The sequence below is a fragment of the Salarias fasciatus genome, chromosome 6, assembly GCF_902148845.1.
Source record: "Salarias fasciatus chromosome 6, fSalaFa1.1, whole genome shotgun sequence".
Lineage (NCBI taxonomy): Eukaryota > Metazoa > Chordata > Actinopteri > Blenniiformes > Blenniidae > Salarias > Salarias fasciatus.
This window is the reverse complement of record NC_043750.1, coordinates 9,151,820-9,168,905: the sequence shown is the minus strand read 5'-3', so window position 1 is coordinate 9,168,905 and position 17,086 is coordinate 9,151,820. Positions and strand designations below refer to the sequence as shown.

At 45.1% G+C, this 17,086-nt stretch overlaps 1 protein-coding gene across 1 annotated transcript; it reads left to right on the top strand.

Annotated features, from left to right (window-relative positions):
• The first annotated feature begins 971 nt into the window (after positions 1–971).
• Positions 972–16,585, top strand: LOC115390774 (uncharacterized). Its single transcript, XM_030094772.1, has 5 exons — positions 972–1,094; positions 3,932–4,243; positions 4,473–4,556; positions 5,488–5,596; positions 16,046–16,585. Exons 1-5 carry the CDS (start codon positions 1,028–1,030, stop codon positions 16,122–16,124), a joined length of 651 nt encoding a protein of 216 aa, XP_029950632.1. The 5' UTR covers positions 972–1,027; the 3' UTR covers positions 16,125–16,585.
• The last annotated feature ends 501 nt before the right edge of the window (positions 16,586–17,086 follow it).

Sequence of the window (17,086 nt, the reverse complement as noted above, 5' to 3'; positions counted from 1 at the left end):
AACCAGACTCCTTAATGGAAGAAGTGGCACTAAAATACGTCTGGTACAATAAATATTATGCTTCACAATAAAGTAGCCTACATCCTTTTGTGTTTCTCACATTTTTCTATTATATTGTACATATGCGTCCGTCTTAAATGTATATTTAAATTATATTTCATTTCTATCTGTTATTTATTTATCTCTCTTGGATTTATCTGTAAATTATACTTAATCTATATCTGTTTTACATTTATATTTAAATTATATTTATTTCTGTCAGTTTATATCCGTTATTCAATTATATCTGTTCTAATTTTGTATTTAAATTCCATTTGATTTTCTATGTATGGTTGGGCTTTGTAAATTTTTCACATTTCTGTTCTATTTCTATTTCTTTTCTCTGTGCTGCTGGAACACTGCATTTTTCCTCTGTGGGGCAAATAAAAGACTTTCAGTCAATTCAAACTAATTATTTTGGTTGTTGTTATTGAGCCAGTTAACAATACAATAGAATACAAACATATTCTTTATCCCAGACCTGGGGAATTATTTGGTCATCTTTAAAAATAGAATAAGGGGCTAAAGATCACACTGTGGGAGACTAAGAGCAGAATGACTGTCTCAAAATGATTACCTCAATAGACATGCAGGTTGCGTTAAGAGGTTGTAGATTTTAAATAAAATCTGATCTTGTTGGCTGAGTTCACTGAACCGGACTCCCCGCAGCTTCTGTCCTGTAGTTCTACATAGTTCTACATACCCGGTCTGGATACATGCTGAAACAATGTGGAGGTTATCAGCCACTGAACTCCTGGAATAATGACCGTGTGTGTTTTTATTTGCCTTTTCACTTTTCTCATCTGACTCCGGGGTGTTAGAAAATGACAACACGGACCAGTCGAGGCGGTAGGAGGAGTCCCGCCTGCCCGGCCTTCCTCACCCGGTGTCCCCCTCACCCTGCGGTTCCTCCTTCCTCTTCATTCATCGCCGTCAGGAGCGACTGTGCTGCCGCTACAGGTCCGTCCATGCTTCTCGTGTCCACACCATGGATCCGCTCCTGCTCATCACCACCTGCGCGCTGAGCTCAGTGTCGCGTGCTCGACCCTCCACAGGTAACTTTAACCCTTTTAATGACTTTACTTCATGACCGAGTCTCAGAACAACTGCACTACACCTTCTCCATAACCTGTCGTTTGCACCTTTCAGCCATATAAATGTGACATATTCTTGAGGTTTTAGTTTTATCTCTTTTTTTTTTAAGAGGTTTCAGTTTTCTGTTTTTATTGTAAGAACTTGTTTATTCTTATTGTTAAGGTGTATTTATCCTCCAGCTGAGAGCGGCTAACCGCAGTCAAATTGCTAGTTTGACAAACCTGGCCAATAAAATCTTTCTGATTTCTGACTTAAGGCGATAGTTGGGGATTTTTGACATAAATCTGTGTGGCATCCCAGTGAGCGGAGTTTTGGGTCCAGAGGAAAGTAGTCCGGCACGTTTGCTGGGGGCACGAAAATAAAGCGTTTTTCTTCTCAAACCAATATGTGTTCGAAAGAGTGATATATTTGCATCACAAAACCGTTGTCCACGAAAAAGTCAGACCTTGTAAACGCTTGGCACTGTTTTCTCTGCCTTCATATCACTCCACGCCGTCTCCAGCTGGAGGCAGCCGGAGATGCTAGCAGCTAAAGCTAGAGCTAGCTAGCTCTTTACTAGCAGTAAACAAAGAGAAACCAGCGCGGCTGCCCGCAGCTGGAGATACAATCTCCGCTCACTGGACGCTGTCAGGGGTCAGTCTGTGTGAAGAACAACACTGCTGACTGGGATGCCACACAGATTCATGTCAAAAATCCCCAACTATCGCTTTAACTTCTACTGGGAGCTACGACTGGTAGCTAACCAGCTAACTGGTAGCTAACGAAGCCCCGAAACACCGGGAAAGTTAGCCAAGCGAGAATCCGACCAGCTAAACACGTCGTCAAATAACTCCAGTGAGCTGTTGTCAACAGTCATTTGTTTAATTTGTGAAAATGAAAACAACAAACATTAACATCAGGAACACAGCAGGCTGAGGGAAGGGGGTGGAGCAGGCTGTCTCCCTCTCTCCCGGGGAACCAGCTAACTAGCTAACTGGTTTAGCTTACCCACCATCAAGAAGGGAATAAAGTCATCATACAGCCACATTGAGGTCACTGTAAAACGGCACCATGTAAAACTAATGCATCATTATCATTATTATAATAAAACAAACGAACAGCATATCATTGCTAACGGCGCTAAGGTATTAGCGTTAGCATAAGAGCTAATTCGACGCTGAGTAACTCGGAACACAACCGAAAATCAAATCACACACCAAGTGAGAAGTAGCGCATGGAATCAGATTTACTTTACCCTAAATAATACAACTTGAACAGACAGGCATTGCTTGAGTCCGAGAAAGATAAAGAAAGGATCGAGTGGCCAAAAAACACTAAAGGCTGCGTCAACTCCGCTTCTTACTTCCGCTGTTGTTTGGAACCGGAAACTGAGAAGTGCGGACAGCGCGACTGCAGTGAAACTGCGTCAGGTTTAAAAGGAACGAGTTTTTTTGTTTGTTTTGTTTTGTTTACACCGAATGTGCACATATTTGGATCTTGAGACAGTTATTATTACGATATACACAACTAGGATTGGGTGTAGGGCCTTTATTCTCACACACACACACACACACACACACACAGCTGTCAGCTGTATCTAACTTTCTGTAGTTGCATTGCTGTATAACTTTCCAGTGAGGGAAGAGATAGAAATATTTTTCTGTTAGCTTTATGAGAAGGATGCATATTTGTGTTTGATTATTCTTCATTATTTGCTCACACGTGTGGGTGGTTGATGCGTGTGGGAGGGATTTGTGTATATAAGCTTGCCGTAAGGGGGCGTGGTTTGTGGTGGGTTCATTGGGAGGTTTTCATTCAAGAGTGTACACGGTGTCGGTGAGTTAAAAGTTAAGAACAATCATGGCATAATAGGGCACAATATTTCATGACTGATGTGGAATTGTGGGGTTTGTTTCAGGTTTGCAACCTGCAAGATCATCAGAGACTCTTGGAGAGAGTCGGAGTTGAACTATATTTCACAACTTAGTGGTGCAGAAATGGGGAGCAGGCTATGTGATGCGGCTGAGTTTATCCCCCATATGCATGTGTGAAAAATAAAGTGTTGATCTTCGAGTTACCTCCGCCGTGCATTCTTGGCAGCCCTTCCAGAGGGCATTTCGCTAAGTTAGTCGAAATCTGGACAATTGCTGCATCTTTTTGACCTGCTTGCTGCGCCTGAAGCACCTGGTGTTGGAGGTGTTGCTACAGAATGTGTCCGCTAGAGGGAGCAAGAGACTACCAAATAAATCTGAAATATACTGTAGGTTTGCTTGAGATAACCCCTTATGACCTATGACCTTTTAGTCATGTATGCGGTCAGTAGCTACAAAACCCAAACAACAAACTCCCAGAAAGACAGGGTAGCATTAAGTTTCTTCTGAGTTCATGATCAAGTGAAATGACAGCTGCCACAGAGTGAAGAGGTGAGTTCTGTCCACTGCATGCTGGGTTTTATTTTCTGGTCTTTTCAAAGGTGTAAAAGTGTCCCTGACTGTCTTTGTGGTCTGTGGTCTTCAACATGCTTCCTAACATTCTGGACTGACCCTGATCCTCATTTCTAACAGTGCAGATCACTGTGACCGACAGAACGAGGACTTCCTGTCAACCTTGAGTTACAGTAGAGGCGTCAGAGTAACTTCAGCTTGAATGCTGGACTCCCAGATGTTCCCAACATTACAAGCTTTCATTCTCTTGTTAGAGTTTGAACCTGGTCCAACCAGAACACAGCCAGAGCTCTGAAAGCTGCTGTAGGAGTGAAGCTGGTGGTGGAGCTCAGAGCTCAACCAGATCTGAAGAGTTCATATGTTCTCTTCCACAGGTGAATGGATCAAGGATGTCAGGGTGAAGGAGCGTGGAGATATCATCCTTTGCTGTGACTCAGGAACCAATACCAACCTTGAAAATGAGACCCTGGACCTCAGGAGATACATCAACTCCACAACTTATAAATATCTCGCTATCTGGCATCATGATGAGCCGGAGCAACATGATACCAGAGCTTCTATCAGCCTGAATGACCCGAGGTCCGGTGTGGCGACGACAAACATCAGCAACGCTGCTCTGTCTGACAGCGGACTACACCAAATCTACAGTCCAAGTCTCAAGTTCTCCTGTTGGTTTAATGTCATCGGTAAGTGAATCAACCTGTTCTGACCTTTGACCTTGAAGCAGCAGCAGCTTCCTGCACTCAGTGTCAAACTCTCTAAACTTAACAAAACACATCAGAGGAAATCCATTTTCTTCACGACGTTCAGAAAACTGAAGGAGTTTCCTCATACACACCTTCTCCCCTCACCTCACAGCTCATCAGTGTGTTGGTGGTTGTTGAGACATTTTTCTCTCTTTTGTCTGAACTGTAGTCGAGCGCAGAGAGACGGGTTCGATCCAGAACGTTTCCAGCACCGCCGGTCCTCCGAGCAGCACCACCAGTCCAGCAGCTTCTGGTAAATCTCTCCTCTCTGCTGTAACACCACACACACTGCAACACGGCAGTCAGGTAACGCCACCAGCTGGCGTCTATCAAACCCGTATTCTATATTTGTAATGAAAATATTTTCCAAATTTAAATAAATCTACATAAAACACAGATCAAGTCAAATAAGAGCCTATTTATAGAACACCTTTCATATAAATCCAGCACAGCAGACAGCAGTTTGTTAAAATGGGGGATTTTCAGTCGTCATGGTGGACATCGTGTGTGGCGTCCCCCAGGGGTGTGTATTGGGACCATAACTTATTCTGTATATTAATGACATCTGTAAGATCTCCAAAACTCTTCATTTTGTTCTATTTGCTGATGATACAAATGTATTTAGTACAGGAGAGAAACTAGAACAACTCACAAAGGAACTGTCTTCAGAATGAGATCAACATAAAACATGGTTTGATACAAAACGTGTCACTGAATTTAGATAAAACAAAATGTGTGTTGTTTGGTAACAGTCAGGGAACAAGGACATTGGAGTTATAATAGAGGGTGTAGAAGTGGAGCGGGTGAAGGAAATGAGATGTTTAGGGGTGATAATCGACCAAAGCATCCCAGACCTGAGTCCAGACCGGTCACCATATTAATGAGACATTTGACTGTCGAACAACCCTCACTTGATAAAAACTCCACTGAATGATCACAACAGCTTAGAGAGCACAGTCGAGCCAGTGAGTCCAGGGTTTCAGGGAATGACTGAGATGTACAGAGTGATGTAAAGAGGAGTGAACCGGTGAAAATGAGCTCAGTGAATCAAAACACACCAATCACATGACTGATGTTCCTTTCCTGTCGTGACCGCCGAACTGCGTCCTGTTTCAGGAGACCGGAGCATGTTTCTGCATTGTTGTAGGATTCCTTAGAGTTCAGTGTGTTGTGATGTCTTCCAGCTGCTGGAGGACCAAACCCCTGGCTCATCGGCGCTGCTGCTCTGCTCATCGTCGCTGGAGGAGGCTTCCTGGATCTTGAAGAAGCGTGGCGTCCGCCTGCCGTGTCTCGGTCAGTCCTGCTCTTTTTTTTTAAACTTCTTTTATGTTTGAGTTTCAGTTTTAGAGTACAAAACAGAAACAAACAAAAATAAAAAAAAAATAAGCCCACCTATAGAAAAGAATATGCAACGGCAACAAACATACACACGAAACACACACATATGGAAGAAGAAGAAGAAAAAAAGAGCATAGATGTATATTATATATGCTACAAATCAGATTCATACAGTCAGATCAAGCTTCTCTGCAGCACATCTCAAAACAGGTTGCCAGGCATCCAAAAATGCTGAATTTCTCCCTTTAAGTGTGTAACAAATCTTTTCAATCCTCATGAAAAAGAAAATATCTTTAATCCACTGCGAGTGCGAAGGAGGCAATGTTCAGTAATCTGCAAGCTAAGAGTGGACAATCGGCCAGAAAGTCTTGCTGTTTTTTATTTAGGTTTTGTAGGTCTGGGGCTATACCAAAAAGAGCTGAAAAGTCAACCCAAAAGTATCTGAGAGCGTCTTAAAAACACATGTCCACAGGTGTTAACTTAGGGCAACTCCAAAATGTGTGAAAGTATGTACCTAGTGTTATCTTACATCGGTTGCAATTGGGGTCAGTTTCCGGGAATCTTTTTGCCAGTCTATCTTTGGACCAATGAACTCTGTGTACAATTTTGCACTGAATAAGTCCGTGCTTAGCGCAAATTCAGGAGGTATGAACCTGATTCAAAATTTTATCCCATTTTCCCCAAATCCCTTTCCCATTTAACTTTGATTATGTCAAGAAAGGGATCATTCAACGAAAACAAGGCATCATCAAGAATTGAGATCATACCCTTGAAGGATTTCAAAGATGTTAACTAGACCCTCCAGAAAAACGCGAGCAAAAATTCTTGATTATGTGTACTTAAATCCCAGATTATGCGAGCTAAAATGCTTGATTATGCAAATGAATATGTGGGCTTTTTATGCCATTGTATGCGGTAAAATTGCGGACAGTTGTGAAGTATGCTGTGAAATACTGTAGGTTACCCTCTCTCTCTCTCTGTCTCTCTCTGTCTCTCTCTCTCTCTCTCTCTCTCTCTCTCTCTCTCTGACACACACCACTAAATCACATTCATTTCATATTAGTTCGTTATTTATCTTACTTGACGTTGCAAAGGCAGACTTACGATAAGGTATAATGCAATCATGAAAAGAAGCTATTCTAGTAGATCTTACAGAACTCGCTGGTCGTTGTTGGACAAAGTTTTGCAAGCAGCCAGGAGCCAAACCATTCAAGATCTTGAAAATCAAAGATAAATTTGAAAAAACTTGATAATTTTCAAAGCTCAGAAAACTGTGCCTTACCAAGATATTACAATGGTGATACCTTAAAAGGGCTGTATCATGCAAAATTCACTTTGTGTATGTTTTAACCTTGTTATATAGTTATGTTCTCACCAAACACGCCCCAAAGCGTTTTTTCCTTTGTGCCTGTGTGTTTAAGCTTTCCTCGTGTTTCTGCTGCTCAGAGAGGCAGCCCCTCCCACCGTGAAAACGCTCTGTTTTCCCACGTTCACGTCACACTGTGAAGATGGCTCCCCTGAGCCCCCCCCCCCCCCCCCCCCCCCCCCCCCCCCCCCCCCCCCCCGCAGGCCCTCGGGGTCAGCGTTGCTGCTTTTTTCTAACTCTGATTACGGAGATAAACTTTAACCATCGTCTGAAAGCAACAGTCAAGCAAGAGCAAGAGTCTGGAGGGTCTGAAGGGTCTGGAGGGTCTGAAGGGTCTGGAGGGTCTGAAGGGTCTGGAGGGTCTGAAGGGTCTGGAGGGTCTGGAGGGTCTGAAGGGTCTGGAGGGTCTGAAGGGTCTGGAGGGTCTGGAGGGTCTGGAGGGTCTGGAGGGTCTGGAGGGTCTGGAGGGTCTGGAGGGTCTGAAGGGTCTGGAGGGTCTGAAGGGTCTGGAGGGTCTGGAGGGTCTGAAGGGTCTGGAGGGTCTGAAGGGTCTGGAGGGTCTGAAGGGTCTGGAGGGTCTGGAGGGTCTGGAGGGTCTGGAGGGTCTGGAGGGTCTGGAGGGTCTGAAGGGTCTGGAGGGTCTGAAGGGTCTGGAGGGTCTGGAGGGTCTGAAGGGTCTGGAGGGTCTGGAGGGTCTGGAGGGTCTGAAGGGTCTGGAGGGTCTGGAGGGTCTGGAGGGTCTGGAGGGTCTGAAGGGTCTGGAGGGTCTGAAGGGTCTGGAGGGTCTGGAGGGTCTGGAGGGTCTGAAGGGTCTGGAGGGTCTGAAGGGTCTGGAGGGTCTGGAGGGTCTGAAGGGTCTGGAGGGTCTGGAGGGTCTGGAGGGTCTGGAGGGTCTGGAGGGTCTGGAGGGTCTGGAGGGTCTGAAGGGTCTGAAGGGTCTGGAGGGTCTGGAGGGTCTGGAGGGTCTGCGCTTGGTGAGTTTCTCACAGGAAAAGATGTTTTCGCGTGTCTTTGGCTGTCGAGAAGCTAGAGCTAAAGAGCTAAAGCTAGCCAGCGTATTTGTTTTGAAGCTCTGATTGGTTGAAGTAGCTGTCAGTCAAAGTCCACAGGGGGAGAGGCGGGATTTTCAGTGAAACGGAGCGTTTTCTCTTCCGGGTTTCAGAATTAGCCCCAGAAAATCTTTTATTTCACACAAAATTACTTTTCCTTAGAGCCAAAAATAAACTGTTACCATGTTAGAGCCATTTCTAGGGTTTGGACTAGCTAAAAAAGCAGGATACAGGTCCTTTAAATGTTTCTTATCAAAGATCTTTTAGGCTTGTTTAAACACAGACTATAGTCGTTTAATTGCAGTTTCTCCAGCCGGTCCCCAACTGGTGATACAGTAGGACACGTGAGAGAAAATGAGCACATGCATAAAAATCCTGGCTGCTTCTAATGAAGGACAAGACAACTAAACTAACAATGCAGTGGAAATTAATACATGGGTCTAAACAATCTACAGAACGTTTTGCAGTGGGATTCCAGATGGACGTATGTAGGAAAACACTGTCATAAGGAGAAAAAGTCTGTGAGAAATCAAACAAAAATATAAAGATAACAATGCAAAACAAAACAGAAAGAAAGGTTCGCCCTATCTGTCCGTAACTGAAGGCTACATATGTCTGTACACACATTATATTTATAAACGCAAAGTGTAGAACATTCTGTCTATAAACGAGCATTAACATCTGCAGTAAAGCAGGCACATAATATAACAAATCAGAACAGAATGTCAATTTGAAAAAGGAATAATGAAGGAAAATGAAACTTAGACATGCCTGATCAATATGAAACAGTCCAAGAGAAGATTAATGTGAAAGTATCACTTTAGCCACTGAGACAATACGTCCATGATATGATGATCAAAAACTCTTTAATCCTCGGTGGCTCCAGTGTCCTGCAGAACGCTGTTCACATAGTCCACCGTCTGCTCCGGGTCTTCAAACAGGTGCTCCTTCTTCCCAGGGAATGTAATGCGCAGGACAGCAGGGAAGCGCAGACCAACCTTGACGCCTTCACTGGTCCTCAGCCACTTTTTCACATCCTCAAAGGCTGCTCTCTTTCTGGAAACAGTAGAAGTGTAATTGGGAATGACATAGACCTTTTTCCCCCTGTAGAAGAGTTGTTTCTGACTGTATTTGCGGAGGATTTCGTCTCGTACTTGGGTATAGTGAACTCGCATGACGAATACCCGTGGGGACTCGCCGGGCTTTGGTCTAGCGTGGATTGAACGGTGCGCTCGGTCCAACAGCGGAGATTCCTCCAAACACAATATTTCCATCGAGAGCTCGGACACGAACTTTGCCACTGGTTGGCCCTGCTCAAACAACTCCTCGATCCCGGCTAAGGGCAAGTTGTTTCGTCTCGATCTTCCTTCGAGGTCCTCTGTTTTGGTCTGCAGCTCCTTCATCTCTTTCTGAAGCTGCGCGACTGTGGCGCTCAACTCAGTGACGGTATCACCTGTAAATGTTGCACATTTCTCCAACTCGGTGATGCGGCTTTCCTGTGACGTCAGCGAGGCCTGTATGCTAGCAACCGAGGAAGCTAGCTCGTTCTTCGCCGTGTCAATGTCCTTTTTTATGTCCATCTTCAGGTCACTGATTTCCTTAACAATAGCCCCACAGATAAATTCCTGCTGGCCTCCCAAAGCGTCCCCTCACATATCTGCCGTCAGTAGGTCCACAGTGCGGGCCTCGGGTTCACCTGAGTTAGCGTTTAACGTAGCAGAGCTAGCCTGGCTGGTGTTGCGTTGTTTCGATGTTTGGTTTCTGGTTGCGGCCGTCGTCATTTTGTCGCACTTTACAGAAAATATAGCTTCTAGAAGAAGTGTATAAAAAGGCTGGACTGAGTATGAAAGGGCAGAACCTGAATTGCGAAGAAAAGATGTGACCTTAGCGGAGCCTGCACGAGACACGTCTGCATCTTACTACGCCGCCTCCCGTCCCTCCAGTCCTGCTCTTTGGATCTGTTATTAAAGGGACTTAAAGGTTGTATAGAGGATTTTCCACGGAGGGAGAAATCCAGTGACAGTTAGTCCTTTTTGAAATGCTGCGCATGCGTGACCTACACCCCTCCTCCCCTGCTCTCTCTGTCCTTTTGAACAACACAAAACACAGCGAATATGAGTAAAATCCTGCACTTGCGCCAAACCCTGTCCCTGAGCCGTCCCTGCTCTCGGTGGATCAGAGGAGGACGGGGAGGTTTGTGTGGAGCTGCAGGACTGGAGCAGACTCACGCTCGGAGCTCACAGCTGGTCTGTCTGTGCGCTGCAGCCTGCAGACGTGAACAAACCCCCCCCTCCTCCTCTCACTCTCCGGACTTTTTCATACAAGTCTTGTTTTAAGATTAAACATACATTTTCGCCAAATGGCAGCACGTTGTAGCTATGATTAAGAAAAATTGTATCAAGTCTACATGTGAAAAGGTGTTGATTGCGGCAGCAGAGCTTAGCATGGGGGGAGCGGGGTGGAGCGCATGGGGGAGTGTTGTGCCGACAACAGGAGGGGGGGTACGTAAAGTGCGTAGGAGCATGACAGTTACGCTAAAAATGTAGAGAGGTTGATTGACACGTTAGAAAACCAATAGATAACGAGGCTACCTCGTTATTGATTGGCTAAAGTAATGTTGATTTTACAACCTCCAGAGTTGATTATCGTATTGGCCCGAATATCAGACGACTCCGATTATAACACGACCCCTATTTTTCAAAGATCATTTTGTGGAAAAAAAAATGCTGAAGACAGTAAGGTCACTCATAAAACAACTTTTTATTATACAATTATTATAAACTAAAAAACTCACAACTTAAATAACATTTCACGAGATATAAAATGAAAAAATATACAGTATTGAATAAAAAATATATTCTCTTTCTCAAAATAAGAAACAATAAGCAACCAATAAGAAGCCTCAAGGGGTCAAAACTGCATAAATGATGTAAATAACTTTCCAGAGCCTTCAGCTGAATCAGGCTCTGGTGGTGGACATTCCGTCTGTCCGTCTTTCAGAGACGTATTCACTCACCCTTCTATCAGTCTCTCTGAAGCGTCTCTCAGGACCACGGAAAGCTTTTCTCATAGCGTTAGCATCTGGAGGCGTTTTTTCTGTGCTCTCCAATAAGAACGAGGCTCTGCTCCACCAGATCTCCTGCAGCTTGGCAGTAGTTTGATGACTCTGCTGCGTTGATCACCATCAGTTTAAAGTTGGTATCATAACTTCTCCTCTGTTGTTGCTCAGTTGTCCAGCGTTCAGCCCCTTTGTTCCAGATGATCCGCCATTTTTCATCAGATCATTTGATCTCATTTCATCGCTCCACTCGCTCTCTGCTCAGTGATACTTTGGCTCCATCTAGCGGCGCGGATGCGTATTGATCATCTACCGTAAGTCCGCGATTATAACACCACCCCACTTTTGAGGATGCAATTTCTGGGAAAAAACATCGTCTTATATTCGGGCCAATACGGTAATTTTTATTTTATTAGGGACCGAGCCCGAGGGCGAGGTGGCCTCAACTGAGGCCACCTTGCCTGAGGGCAAGGCCTCTATTGTTCTTCGTCCGTTTCTTCTTATTATCGTGCCGCCGCTTTGAACCCTAATTTGACCCCCTAAACATGCATGAAAACTCACCAAATTTGGCAGGCACATGCAGACTGGTGAAAAATTTCATAAAATGGAAAAATTAACCCCATATCTCCATCCGCTCTCTAGCGCCACCTAGAAACGTGAAAAAAGCCCACCGTAACTCGCAGGAATGTCGCAGAGAGATCAAACCAACTCTCATGCGTTCGTCTCCTCGAGATCTACAAAAAAGGATCTGTTTTTTTTTGGCTAAAACCAACAGGAAATCCGCTATTTTGAGTTATATGTCAAATTTTGATGAAAATCAGCCGAAAATGACTCCTCCTTTAAAAATTATCTGCTCCGAGACTGCTTGTCGTGGAGACGTCAGTGTGGTGCCAAATAAAAGAGGACAAGTGTCTCTCACAAAGTTGTTAAAAACTTTTTCAAAAGTCTCAGGGTGTGGATTTTATTAACCCTTAAAGTTTGAAGTCTGAAAACGCACTTGCAACACTACAATGGACAGTGCGACCCGCACGAATGTCGCAGAGAAATAAAATCAACATGGATGAGTTCGTCTCATCGAGCTCTACAATTTACCAAGAGACATACCTATACCTAAATCCAACAGGAAGTCCGTTATTTCCTGTCAAATCAAATGTGCCTCAAAACACTTTTCACTCAAAAACCACTAATATGGACTGTTTCACCTTTCACAGTGTCGTACAGAGAAAAGAAACATATGCACGCGTTCGTCTCATCGAGATCTACAACTTACTCACTCGTACCCATGACCTAAATCAAACAGGAAGTCCATCATTCACACTTTTATTGTACATTTTTGCTCAAAAACTCTCTCCTTCTTCACCAATTAAGGCTTCCATGGTCAAAATTATAAGTCTGAATGCTCTGAAAACTTGACATTTGTAAAGACAACTAAAATGCCTATCAAACTTGAGGGTGTTTTTTTCATTTTGGGCAACGGGAATGCCTATAACCAGCTGCTTTTACCAAAGAGAAACTGTGTGTCTGCCGAGTCACACTCTAACATCATGTGACCTACTTAAGCCATATATGGGCATTGAGCCTAAGGGCTGATCTGAGAGCTGCTGTAAAACATTCTGCATGTTGTCCCTGCTTTCCACAGTAGATGGCGCTCCGTGACCATAAATCACACGAGTGATGGATTGCTGCTCAAACAGGCAAATGAATGTATGGAATCACACTCAAATGGATATATTGGTGTTTGACATAGTGGAGCAGACATGACTATCAAAATAAGAGCCTCACACCCCATATTTTTGCAAAATATGACATTTTTAACAAAGCACAGGGATAATTTCAAATTCAACAGTGTTAAAGGGCAACTCCGGTTTTTTTGATACCTGGACCTTATTTATAGGTGTGTGCCTGCTCATATACTCACTCAGACAAACATGGTGCATCTTGGATTCCTTCAGAAGTTATTTAAATCCAACCGATTCAGCGGGGGCCACGGCAATGGAGCTTCCCGCACTGCAATCCATTGCCGTGGCCCCTGCTGAATCAGATGACAGATGCTAACAGCTACATGTTAGTGGATGGGAGATGCTAACAGCTACATGTTAGCGGATGGGAGATGCTAACAGCTACATGTTAGCGGATGGGAGATGCTAACAACTCCATGTTAGCGGATGAGAGATGCTAACAGCTACATGTTAGCGGATGCAACATGCTAACAGCTACATGCTAGCGGATGGGAGATGCTAACAGCTACATGCTAGCGGATGGGAGATGCTAACAGCTACATGTTAGCGGATGGGAGATGCTAACAGCTACATGTTAGCGGATGGAAGATGCTAACAGCTACATGCTAGCGGGTGAGAGATGCTAACAGCTACATGCTAGCGGGTGAGAGATACGAGATGCTAACAGCTATATGCTAGCGGATGGAAGATGCTAACAGCTACATGCTAGCGGATGGGAGATGCTAACAGCTACATGCTAGCGGATGGGAGATGCTAACAGCTACATGTTAGCGGATGGAAGATGCTAATAGCTACATGCTAGCGGATGGAAGATGCTAACAGCTACATGCTAGCGGATGGAAGATGCTAACAGCTACATGCTAGCGGGTGAGAGATGCTAACAGCTACATGCTAGCGGGTGAGAGATGCTAACAGCTACATGCTAGCGGGTGAGAGATACGAGATGCTAACAGCTATATGCTAGCGGATGGAAGATGCTAACAGCTACATGTGAGCGGATGGGAGATGCTAACAGCTACATGCTAGCGGATGAGAGATGCTAACAGCTATATGCTAGCGGATGGAAGATGCTAACAGCTACATGTGAGCGGATGGGAGATGCTAACAGCTACATGCTAGCGGATGAGAGATGCTAACAGCTACATGTTAGCGGATGGAAGATGCTAACAGCTACATGCTAGCAGATGGGAGATGCTAACAGCTACATGTTAGCGGATGGGAGATGCTAACAGCTACATGTTAGTGGATGGGAGATGCTAAGAGCTACATGTTAGCGGATGGGAGATGCTAACAGCTACATGTTAGCGAATGACAGATGCTAACAGCTACATGTGAGTGGGTGGGACATGCTAACAACTCCATGTCAGTGGAAAGGAGATGCTAACAGCTACATGTTAGCGGATGGGAAATGCTAACAGCTACATGTTAGCGGATGACAGATGCTAACAGCTACATGTTAGCGGACGGGAGATGCTAACAGCTACATGTTAGGGGATGAGAGATGCTAACAGCTACCTGTTAGCAGATGGGGGATGCTAACAGCTACATGTTAGCGGATGACAGATGCTAAAAGCTCCACGTCAGTGGATGGGGGATGCTAACAACTCCATGTTAGTGGGTGAGAAAGTGGTGGAAGTCTATGGAGGAGCAAGGTTCCCAGTGACCTGGACTTCGGTCATCAAGGTACGAGGACGACCTCAGTCGGGCCACCTTGCCAGAGGGCGAGGTCCCGTCCAATGCCGCTTGCGGCTTTAATTTTTTTTGATCATGATAAAAACAAGGCTGCTGCAGCGTAGTAACGCCATTTTTTAGCTTTAATTCATTTTTGTTAGTAATAAAGATCTTCTATACAACCTTTAAGGCAAGATTTTTGAAAAAAACTACACATGTATTTCCATTTTATTCATTGCTAACGGGTCGTGAAGCATTAAAAACCTAAAACAACAGACCGATCCACGTATCTGTCTGTTGCCTTATACAGGCTGAGTGCCAAATAATTTGTTGCAGTTCGGGGTCCGAATTTCCCGCGCAATCGTGGGGATGTGACGTAAATTGACGCTGTATGCGCGTTGCCGAACAGGAAGAACATGGCCGCCGAGGACACGGACTCAAACACTGCATCGCTGGTGCAGTGCTGTGAAGATGGACAGTCTGTAAAAGCCTCAGCATGCTTCCCCGTCGCAGCGACGCCGTTCCTACGCCGTGTACGTAGCACCCTACGCAGCGCCTACGCTAGAACTTGACGCGCACCGGAAGTGTTTGTGGCGCTCCCGCGCCGCCTCGGCTGGTGGCTGCAGTTCCCCGCAGCGCCTATCGCGGCCGCACTGAGGTAGATTTTGTAAAGTTGCCCAAAGTCCCTTTAACATCACGTCAGGGTGGTTCAACACCCGACAGCTTCCTCTCACCTTCAGACAGAAACTAGTGCTGTCAGTTTTAATCGCATTGATCGCAATTAATCATGATTAATTCATGGAGAACTGTCAACAATTAACTTTTTTAAAGTTGAGATTAATCGCAATGAAGAATCTAATCCTCATAAATCAGTCCGAATGTCAGGAAAAAACACTATTATCCTCCAGTTCTTTTCTTTGACCCAATCGGCAGACCTCAATGGATTAATCACGATTAAAACTGACAGCACTAACAGAAACGTGACGGTCGGTGTTTGAGCTGGACTCTCTGACGGTCAGCTGATCGGAGCGGCAGCGTCTCCGCTCTCTGCGGCCGAGTCCCCCGAACACAGCTCCTCGTTCTTTGTCTTAAACGTCCTTCGTCTCCTGCTGGGACCAGGAAAGGGTCTGACCACAGTTTGAAAGCTTCACTGAGCCAGAAGGTCTGGACCGGAGACCTGGACTGGTCTGGAGACCCGTCAGCTCTGCAGCCTGATGCTACAGAAACGTTTTCCTGTTTGAGCATCGCAGAAGAAGGAGTACACACCCCGCCTTTGACCTCTGACCTCTGTCAGGCCTTCTGCAGACTTCACATGATGACCAGCAGAACCAGGCTGCCTGTTGGTTTGGTTTATATGTGCGTGTGCGCATTGGTGAAGTGGTTCGCTCTGTCGTCTCACAGCCTGCAGCTCCTGGAGGGTTCAGACATGAGATTACAGCCGCTTGTCACGATGCTGTCGCCGTCTTCCTCTGCAGAACTCAGACGCTGAGATTTAATCTGTGTTTGTTTCTCTCCCTGCAGAGATTTTCAACCAGTCCAGAAAGGAGGAGAGTCCAGTAGAGAACCAGGAAATGATCGTCCTGAACATCCCAGCAGGTGAAGAAGATGAAGACCGAGAGAAGGATGAAGATGAGCAGACGACCCCTCCCAGCTCCCCAAATGGAAACGTCCCAGCTTCAGTGTGGTCTGCAGAGGACCGCAGGTCTGGGATGAGCGAGACCAGATGATAAAAGCTTTTACCTTCTTATTTTTGTCCTTTTAAATTTTTCTCTTTTCATCTTCTTTTCCTACACATGCATATTTACATACGCATCCGGCAATGAAGAACGCTTGCTGCTCTTAGGATCCTGTGAAGGTGAAGGATCCTGTCTGAGATCGGAATGTACTGAGAGGGGGCGGTACTACGTCATAGAGGATTGATGACAGGCTATTTTACCTACCTCGGCATACACATTGCCACTCACACACACACATACGCACTCACACACAATCACACACGTTCATTTTTTGGTGATATGATGAAATCATATCAAAGGGGGGAACTGTTAGGGATATACTTTAATTGGCACTACTACTATGGAATATTTGTATTAACTGTATATTAGGCCTTTCCTGAGAGAAGTACACCAAGGTTATAAGATGCTCTGCTAAGGTGTAAACATACCCACACGTTCCGGAGAAACCAACACACACTCACTAGTGTTCCAAAACATACCGGATAAGGATGTCAGCTCTTGGTTGGCAGCTGACATCAATACCAAATTGTCCAATTGCGAACAAAGTCCAACCTATCTGTCGGGGCCCAGCCTAGAAGAACATGGAATAAAAACTCTGATTCATCAACAATCAGGATCCTTTCGGGGCGAAATACTTTGTATCTTTCTCTGTAAGGTCCAGCGCTGAACATTACATTTGGCTGTACTTAAATAAATGGTAATAATCTGAAGTCAGTTGTTTTGGCATTCTTTATACCAAGCATAGAATAAAAGAACCGGGTGGAGTCAGCGGGACGGAAGTCCGGGCTCCAACAATTGGTGCCGTGACTGGGACCGTTCCAGGTAG

Coding starts and splice junctions, on each gene's coding strand:
- LOC115390774 (XM_030094772.1), top strand. CDS start 1,028: ATGGATCCGCTCCTGCTCATCACCACCTGCGCGCTGAGCTCAGTGTCG. Junction 1,095..3,931: donor GCGTGCTCGACCCTCCACAG/GTAACTTTAACC, acceptor TCTCTTCCACAG/GTGAATGGATCAAGGATGTC. Junction 4,244..4,472: donor CTGTTGGTTTAATGTCATCG/GTAAGTGAATCA, acceptor TCTGAACTGTAG/TCGAGCGCAGAGAGACGGGT.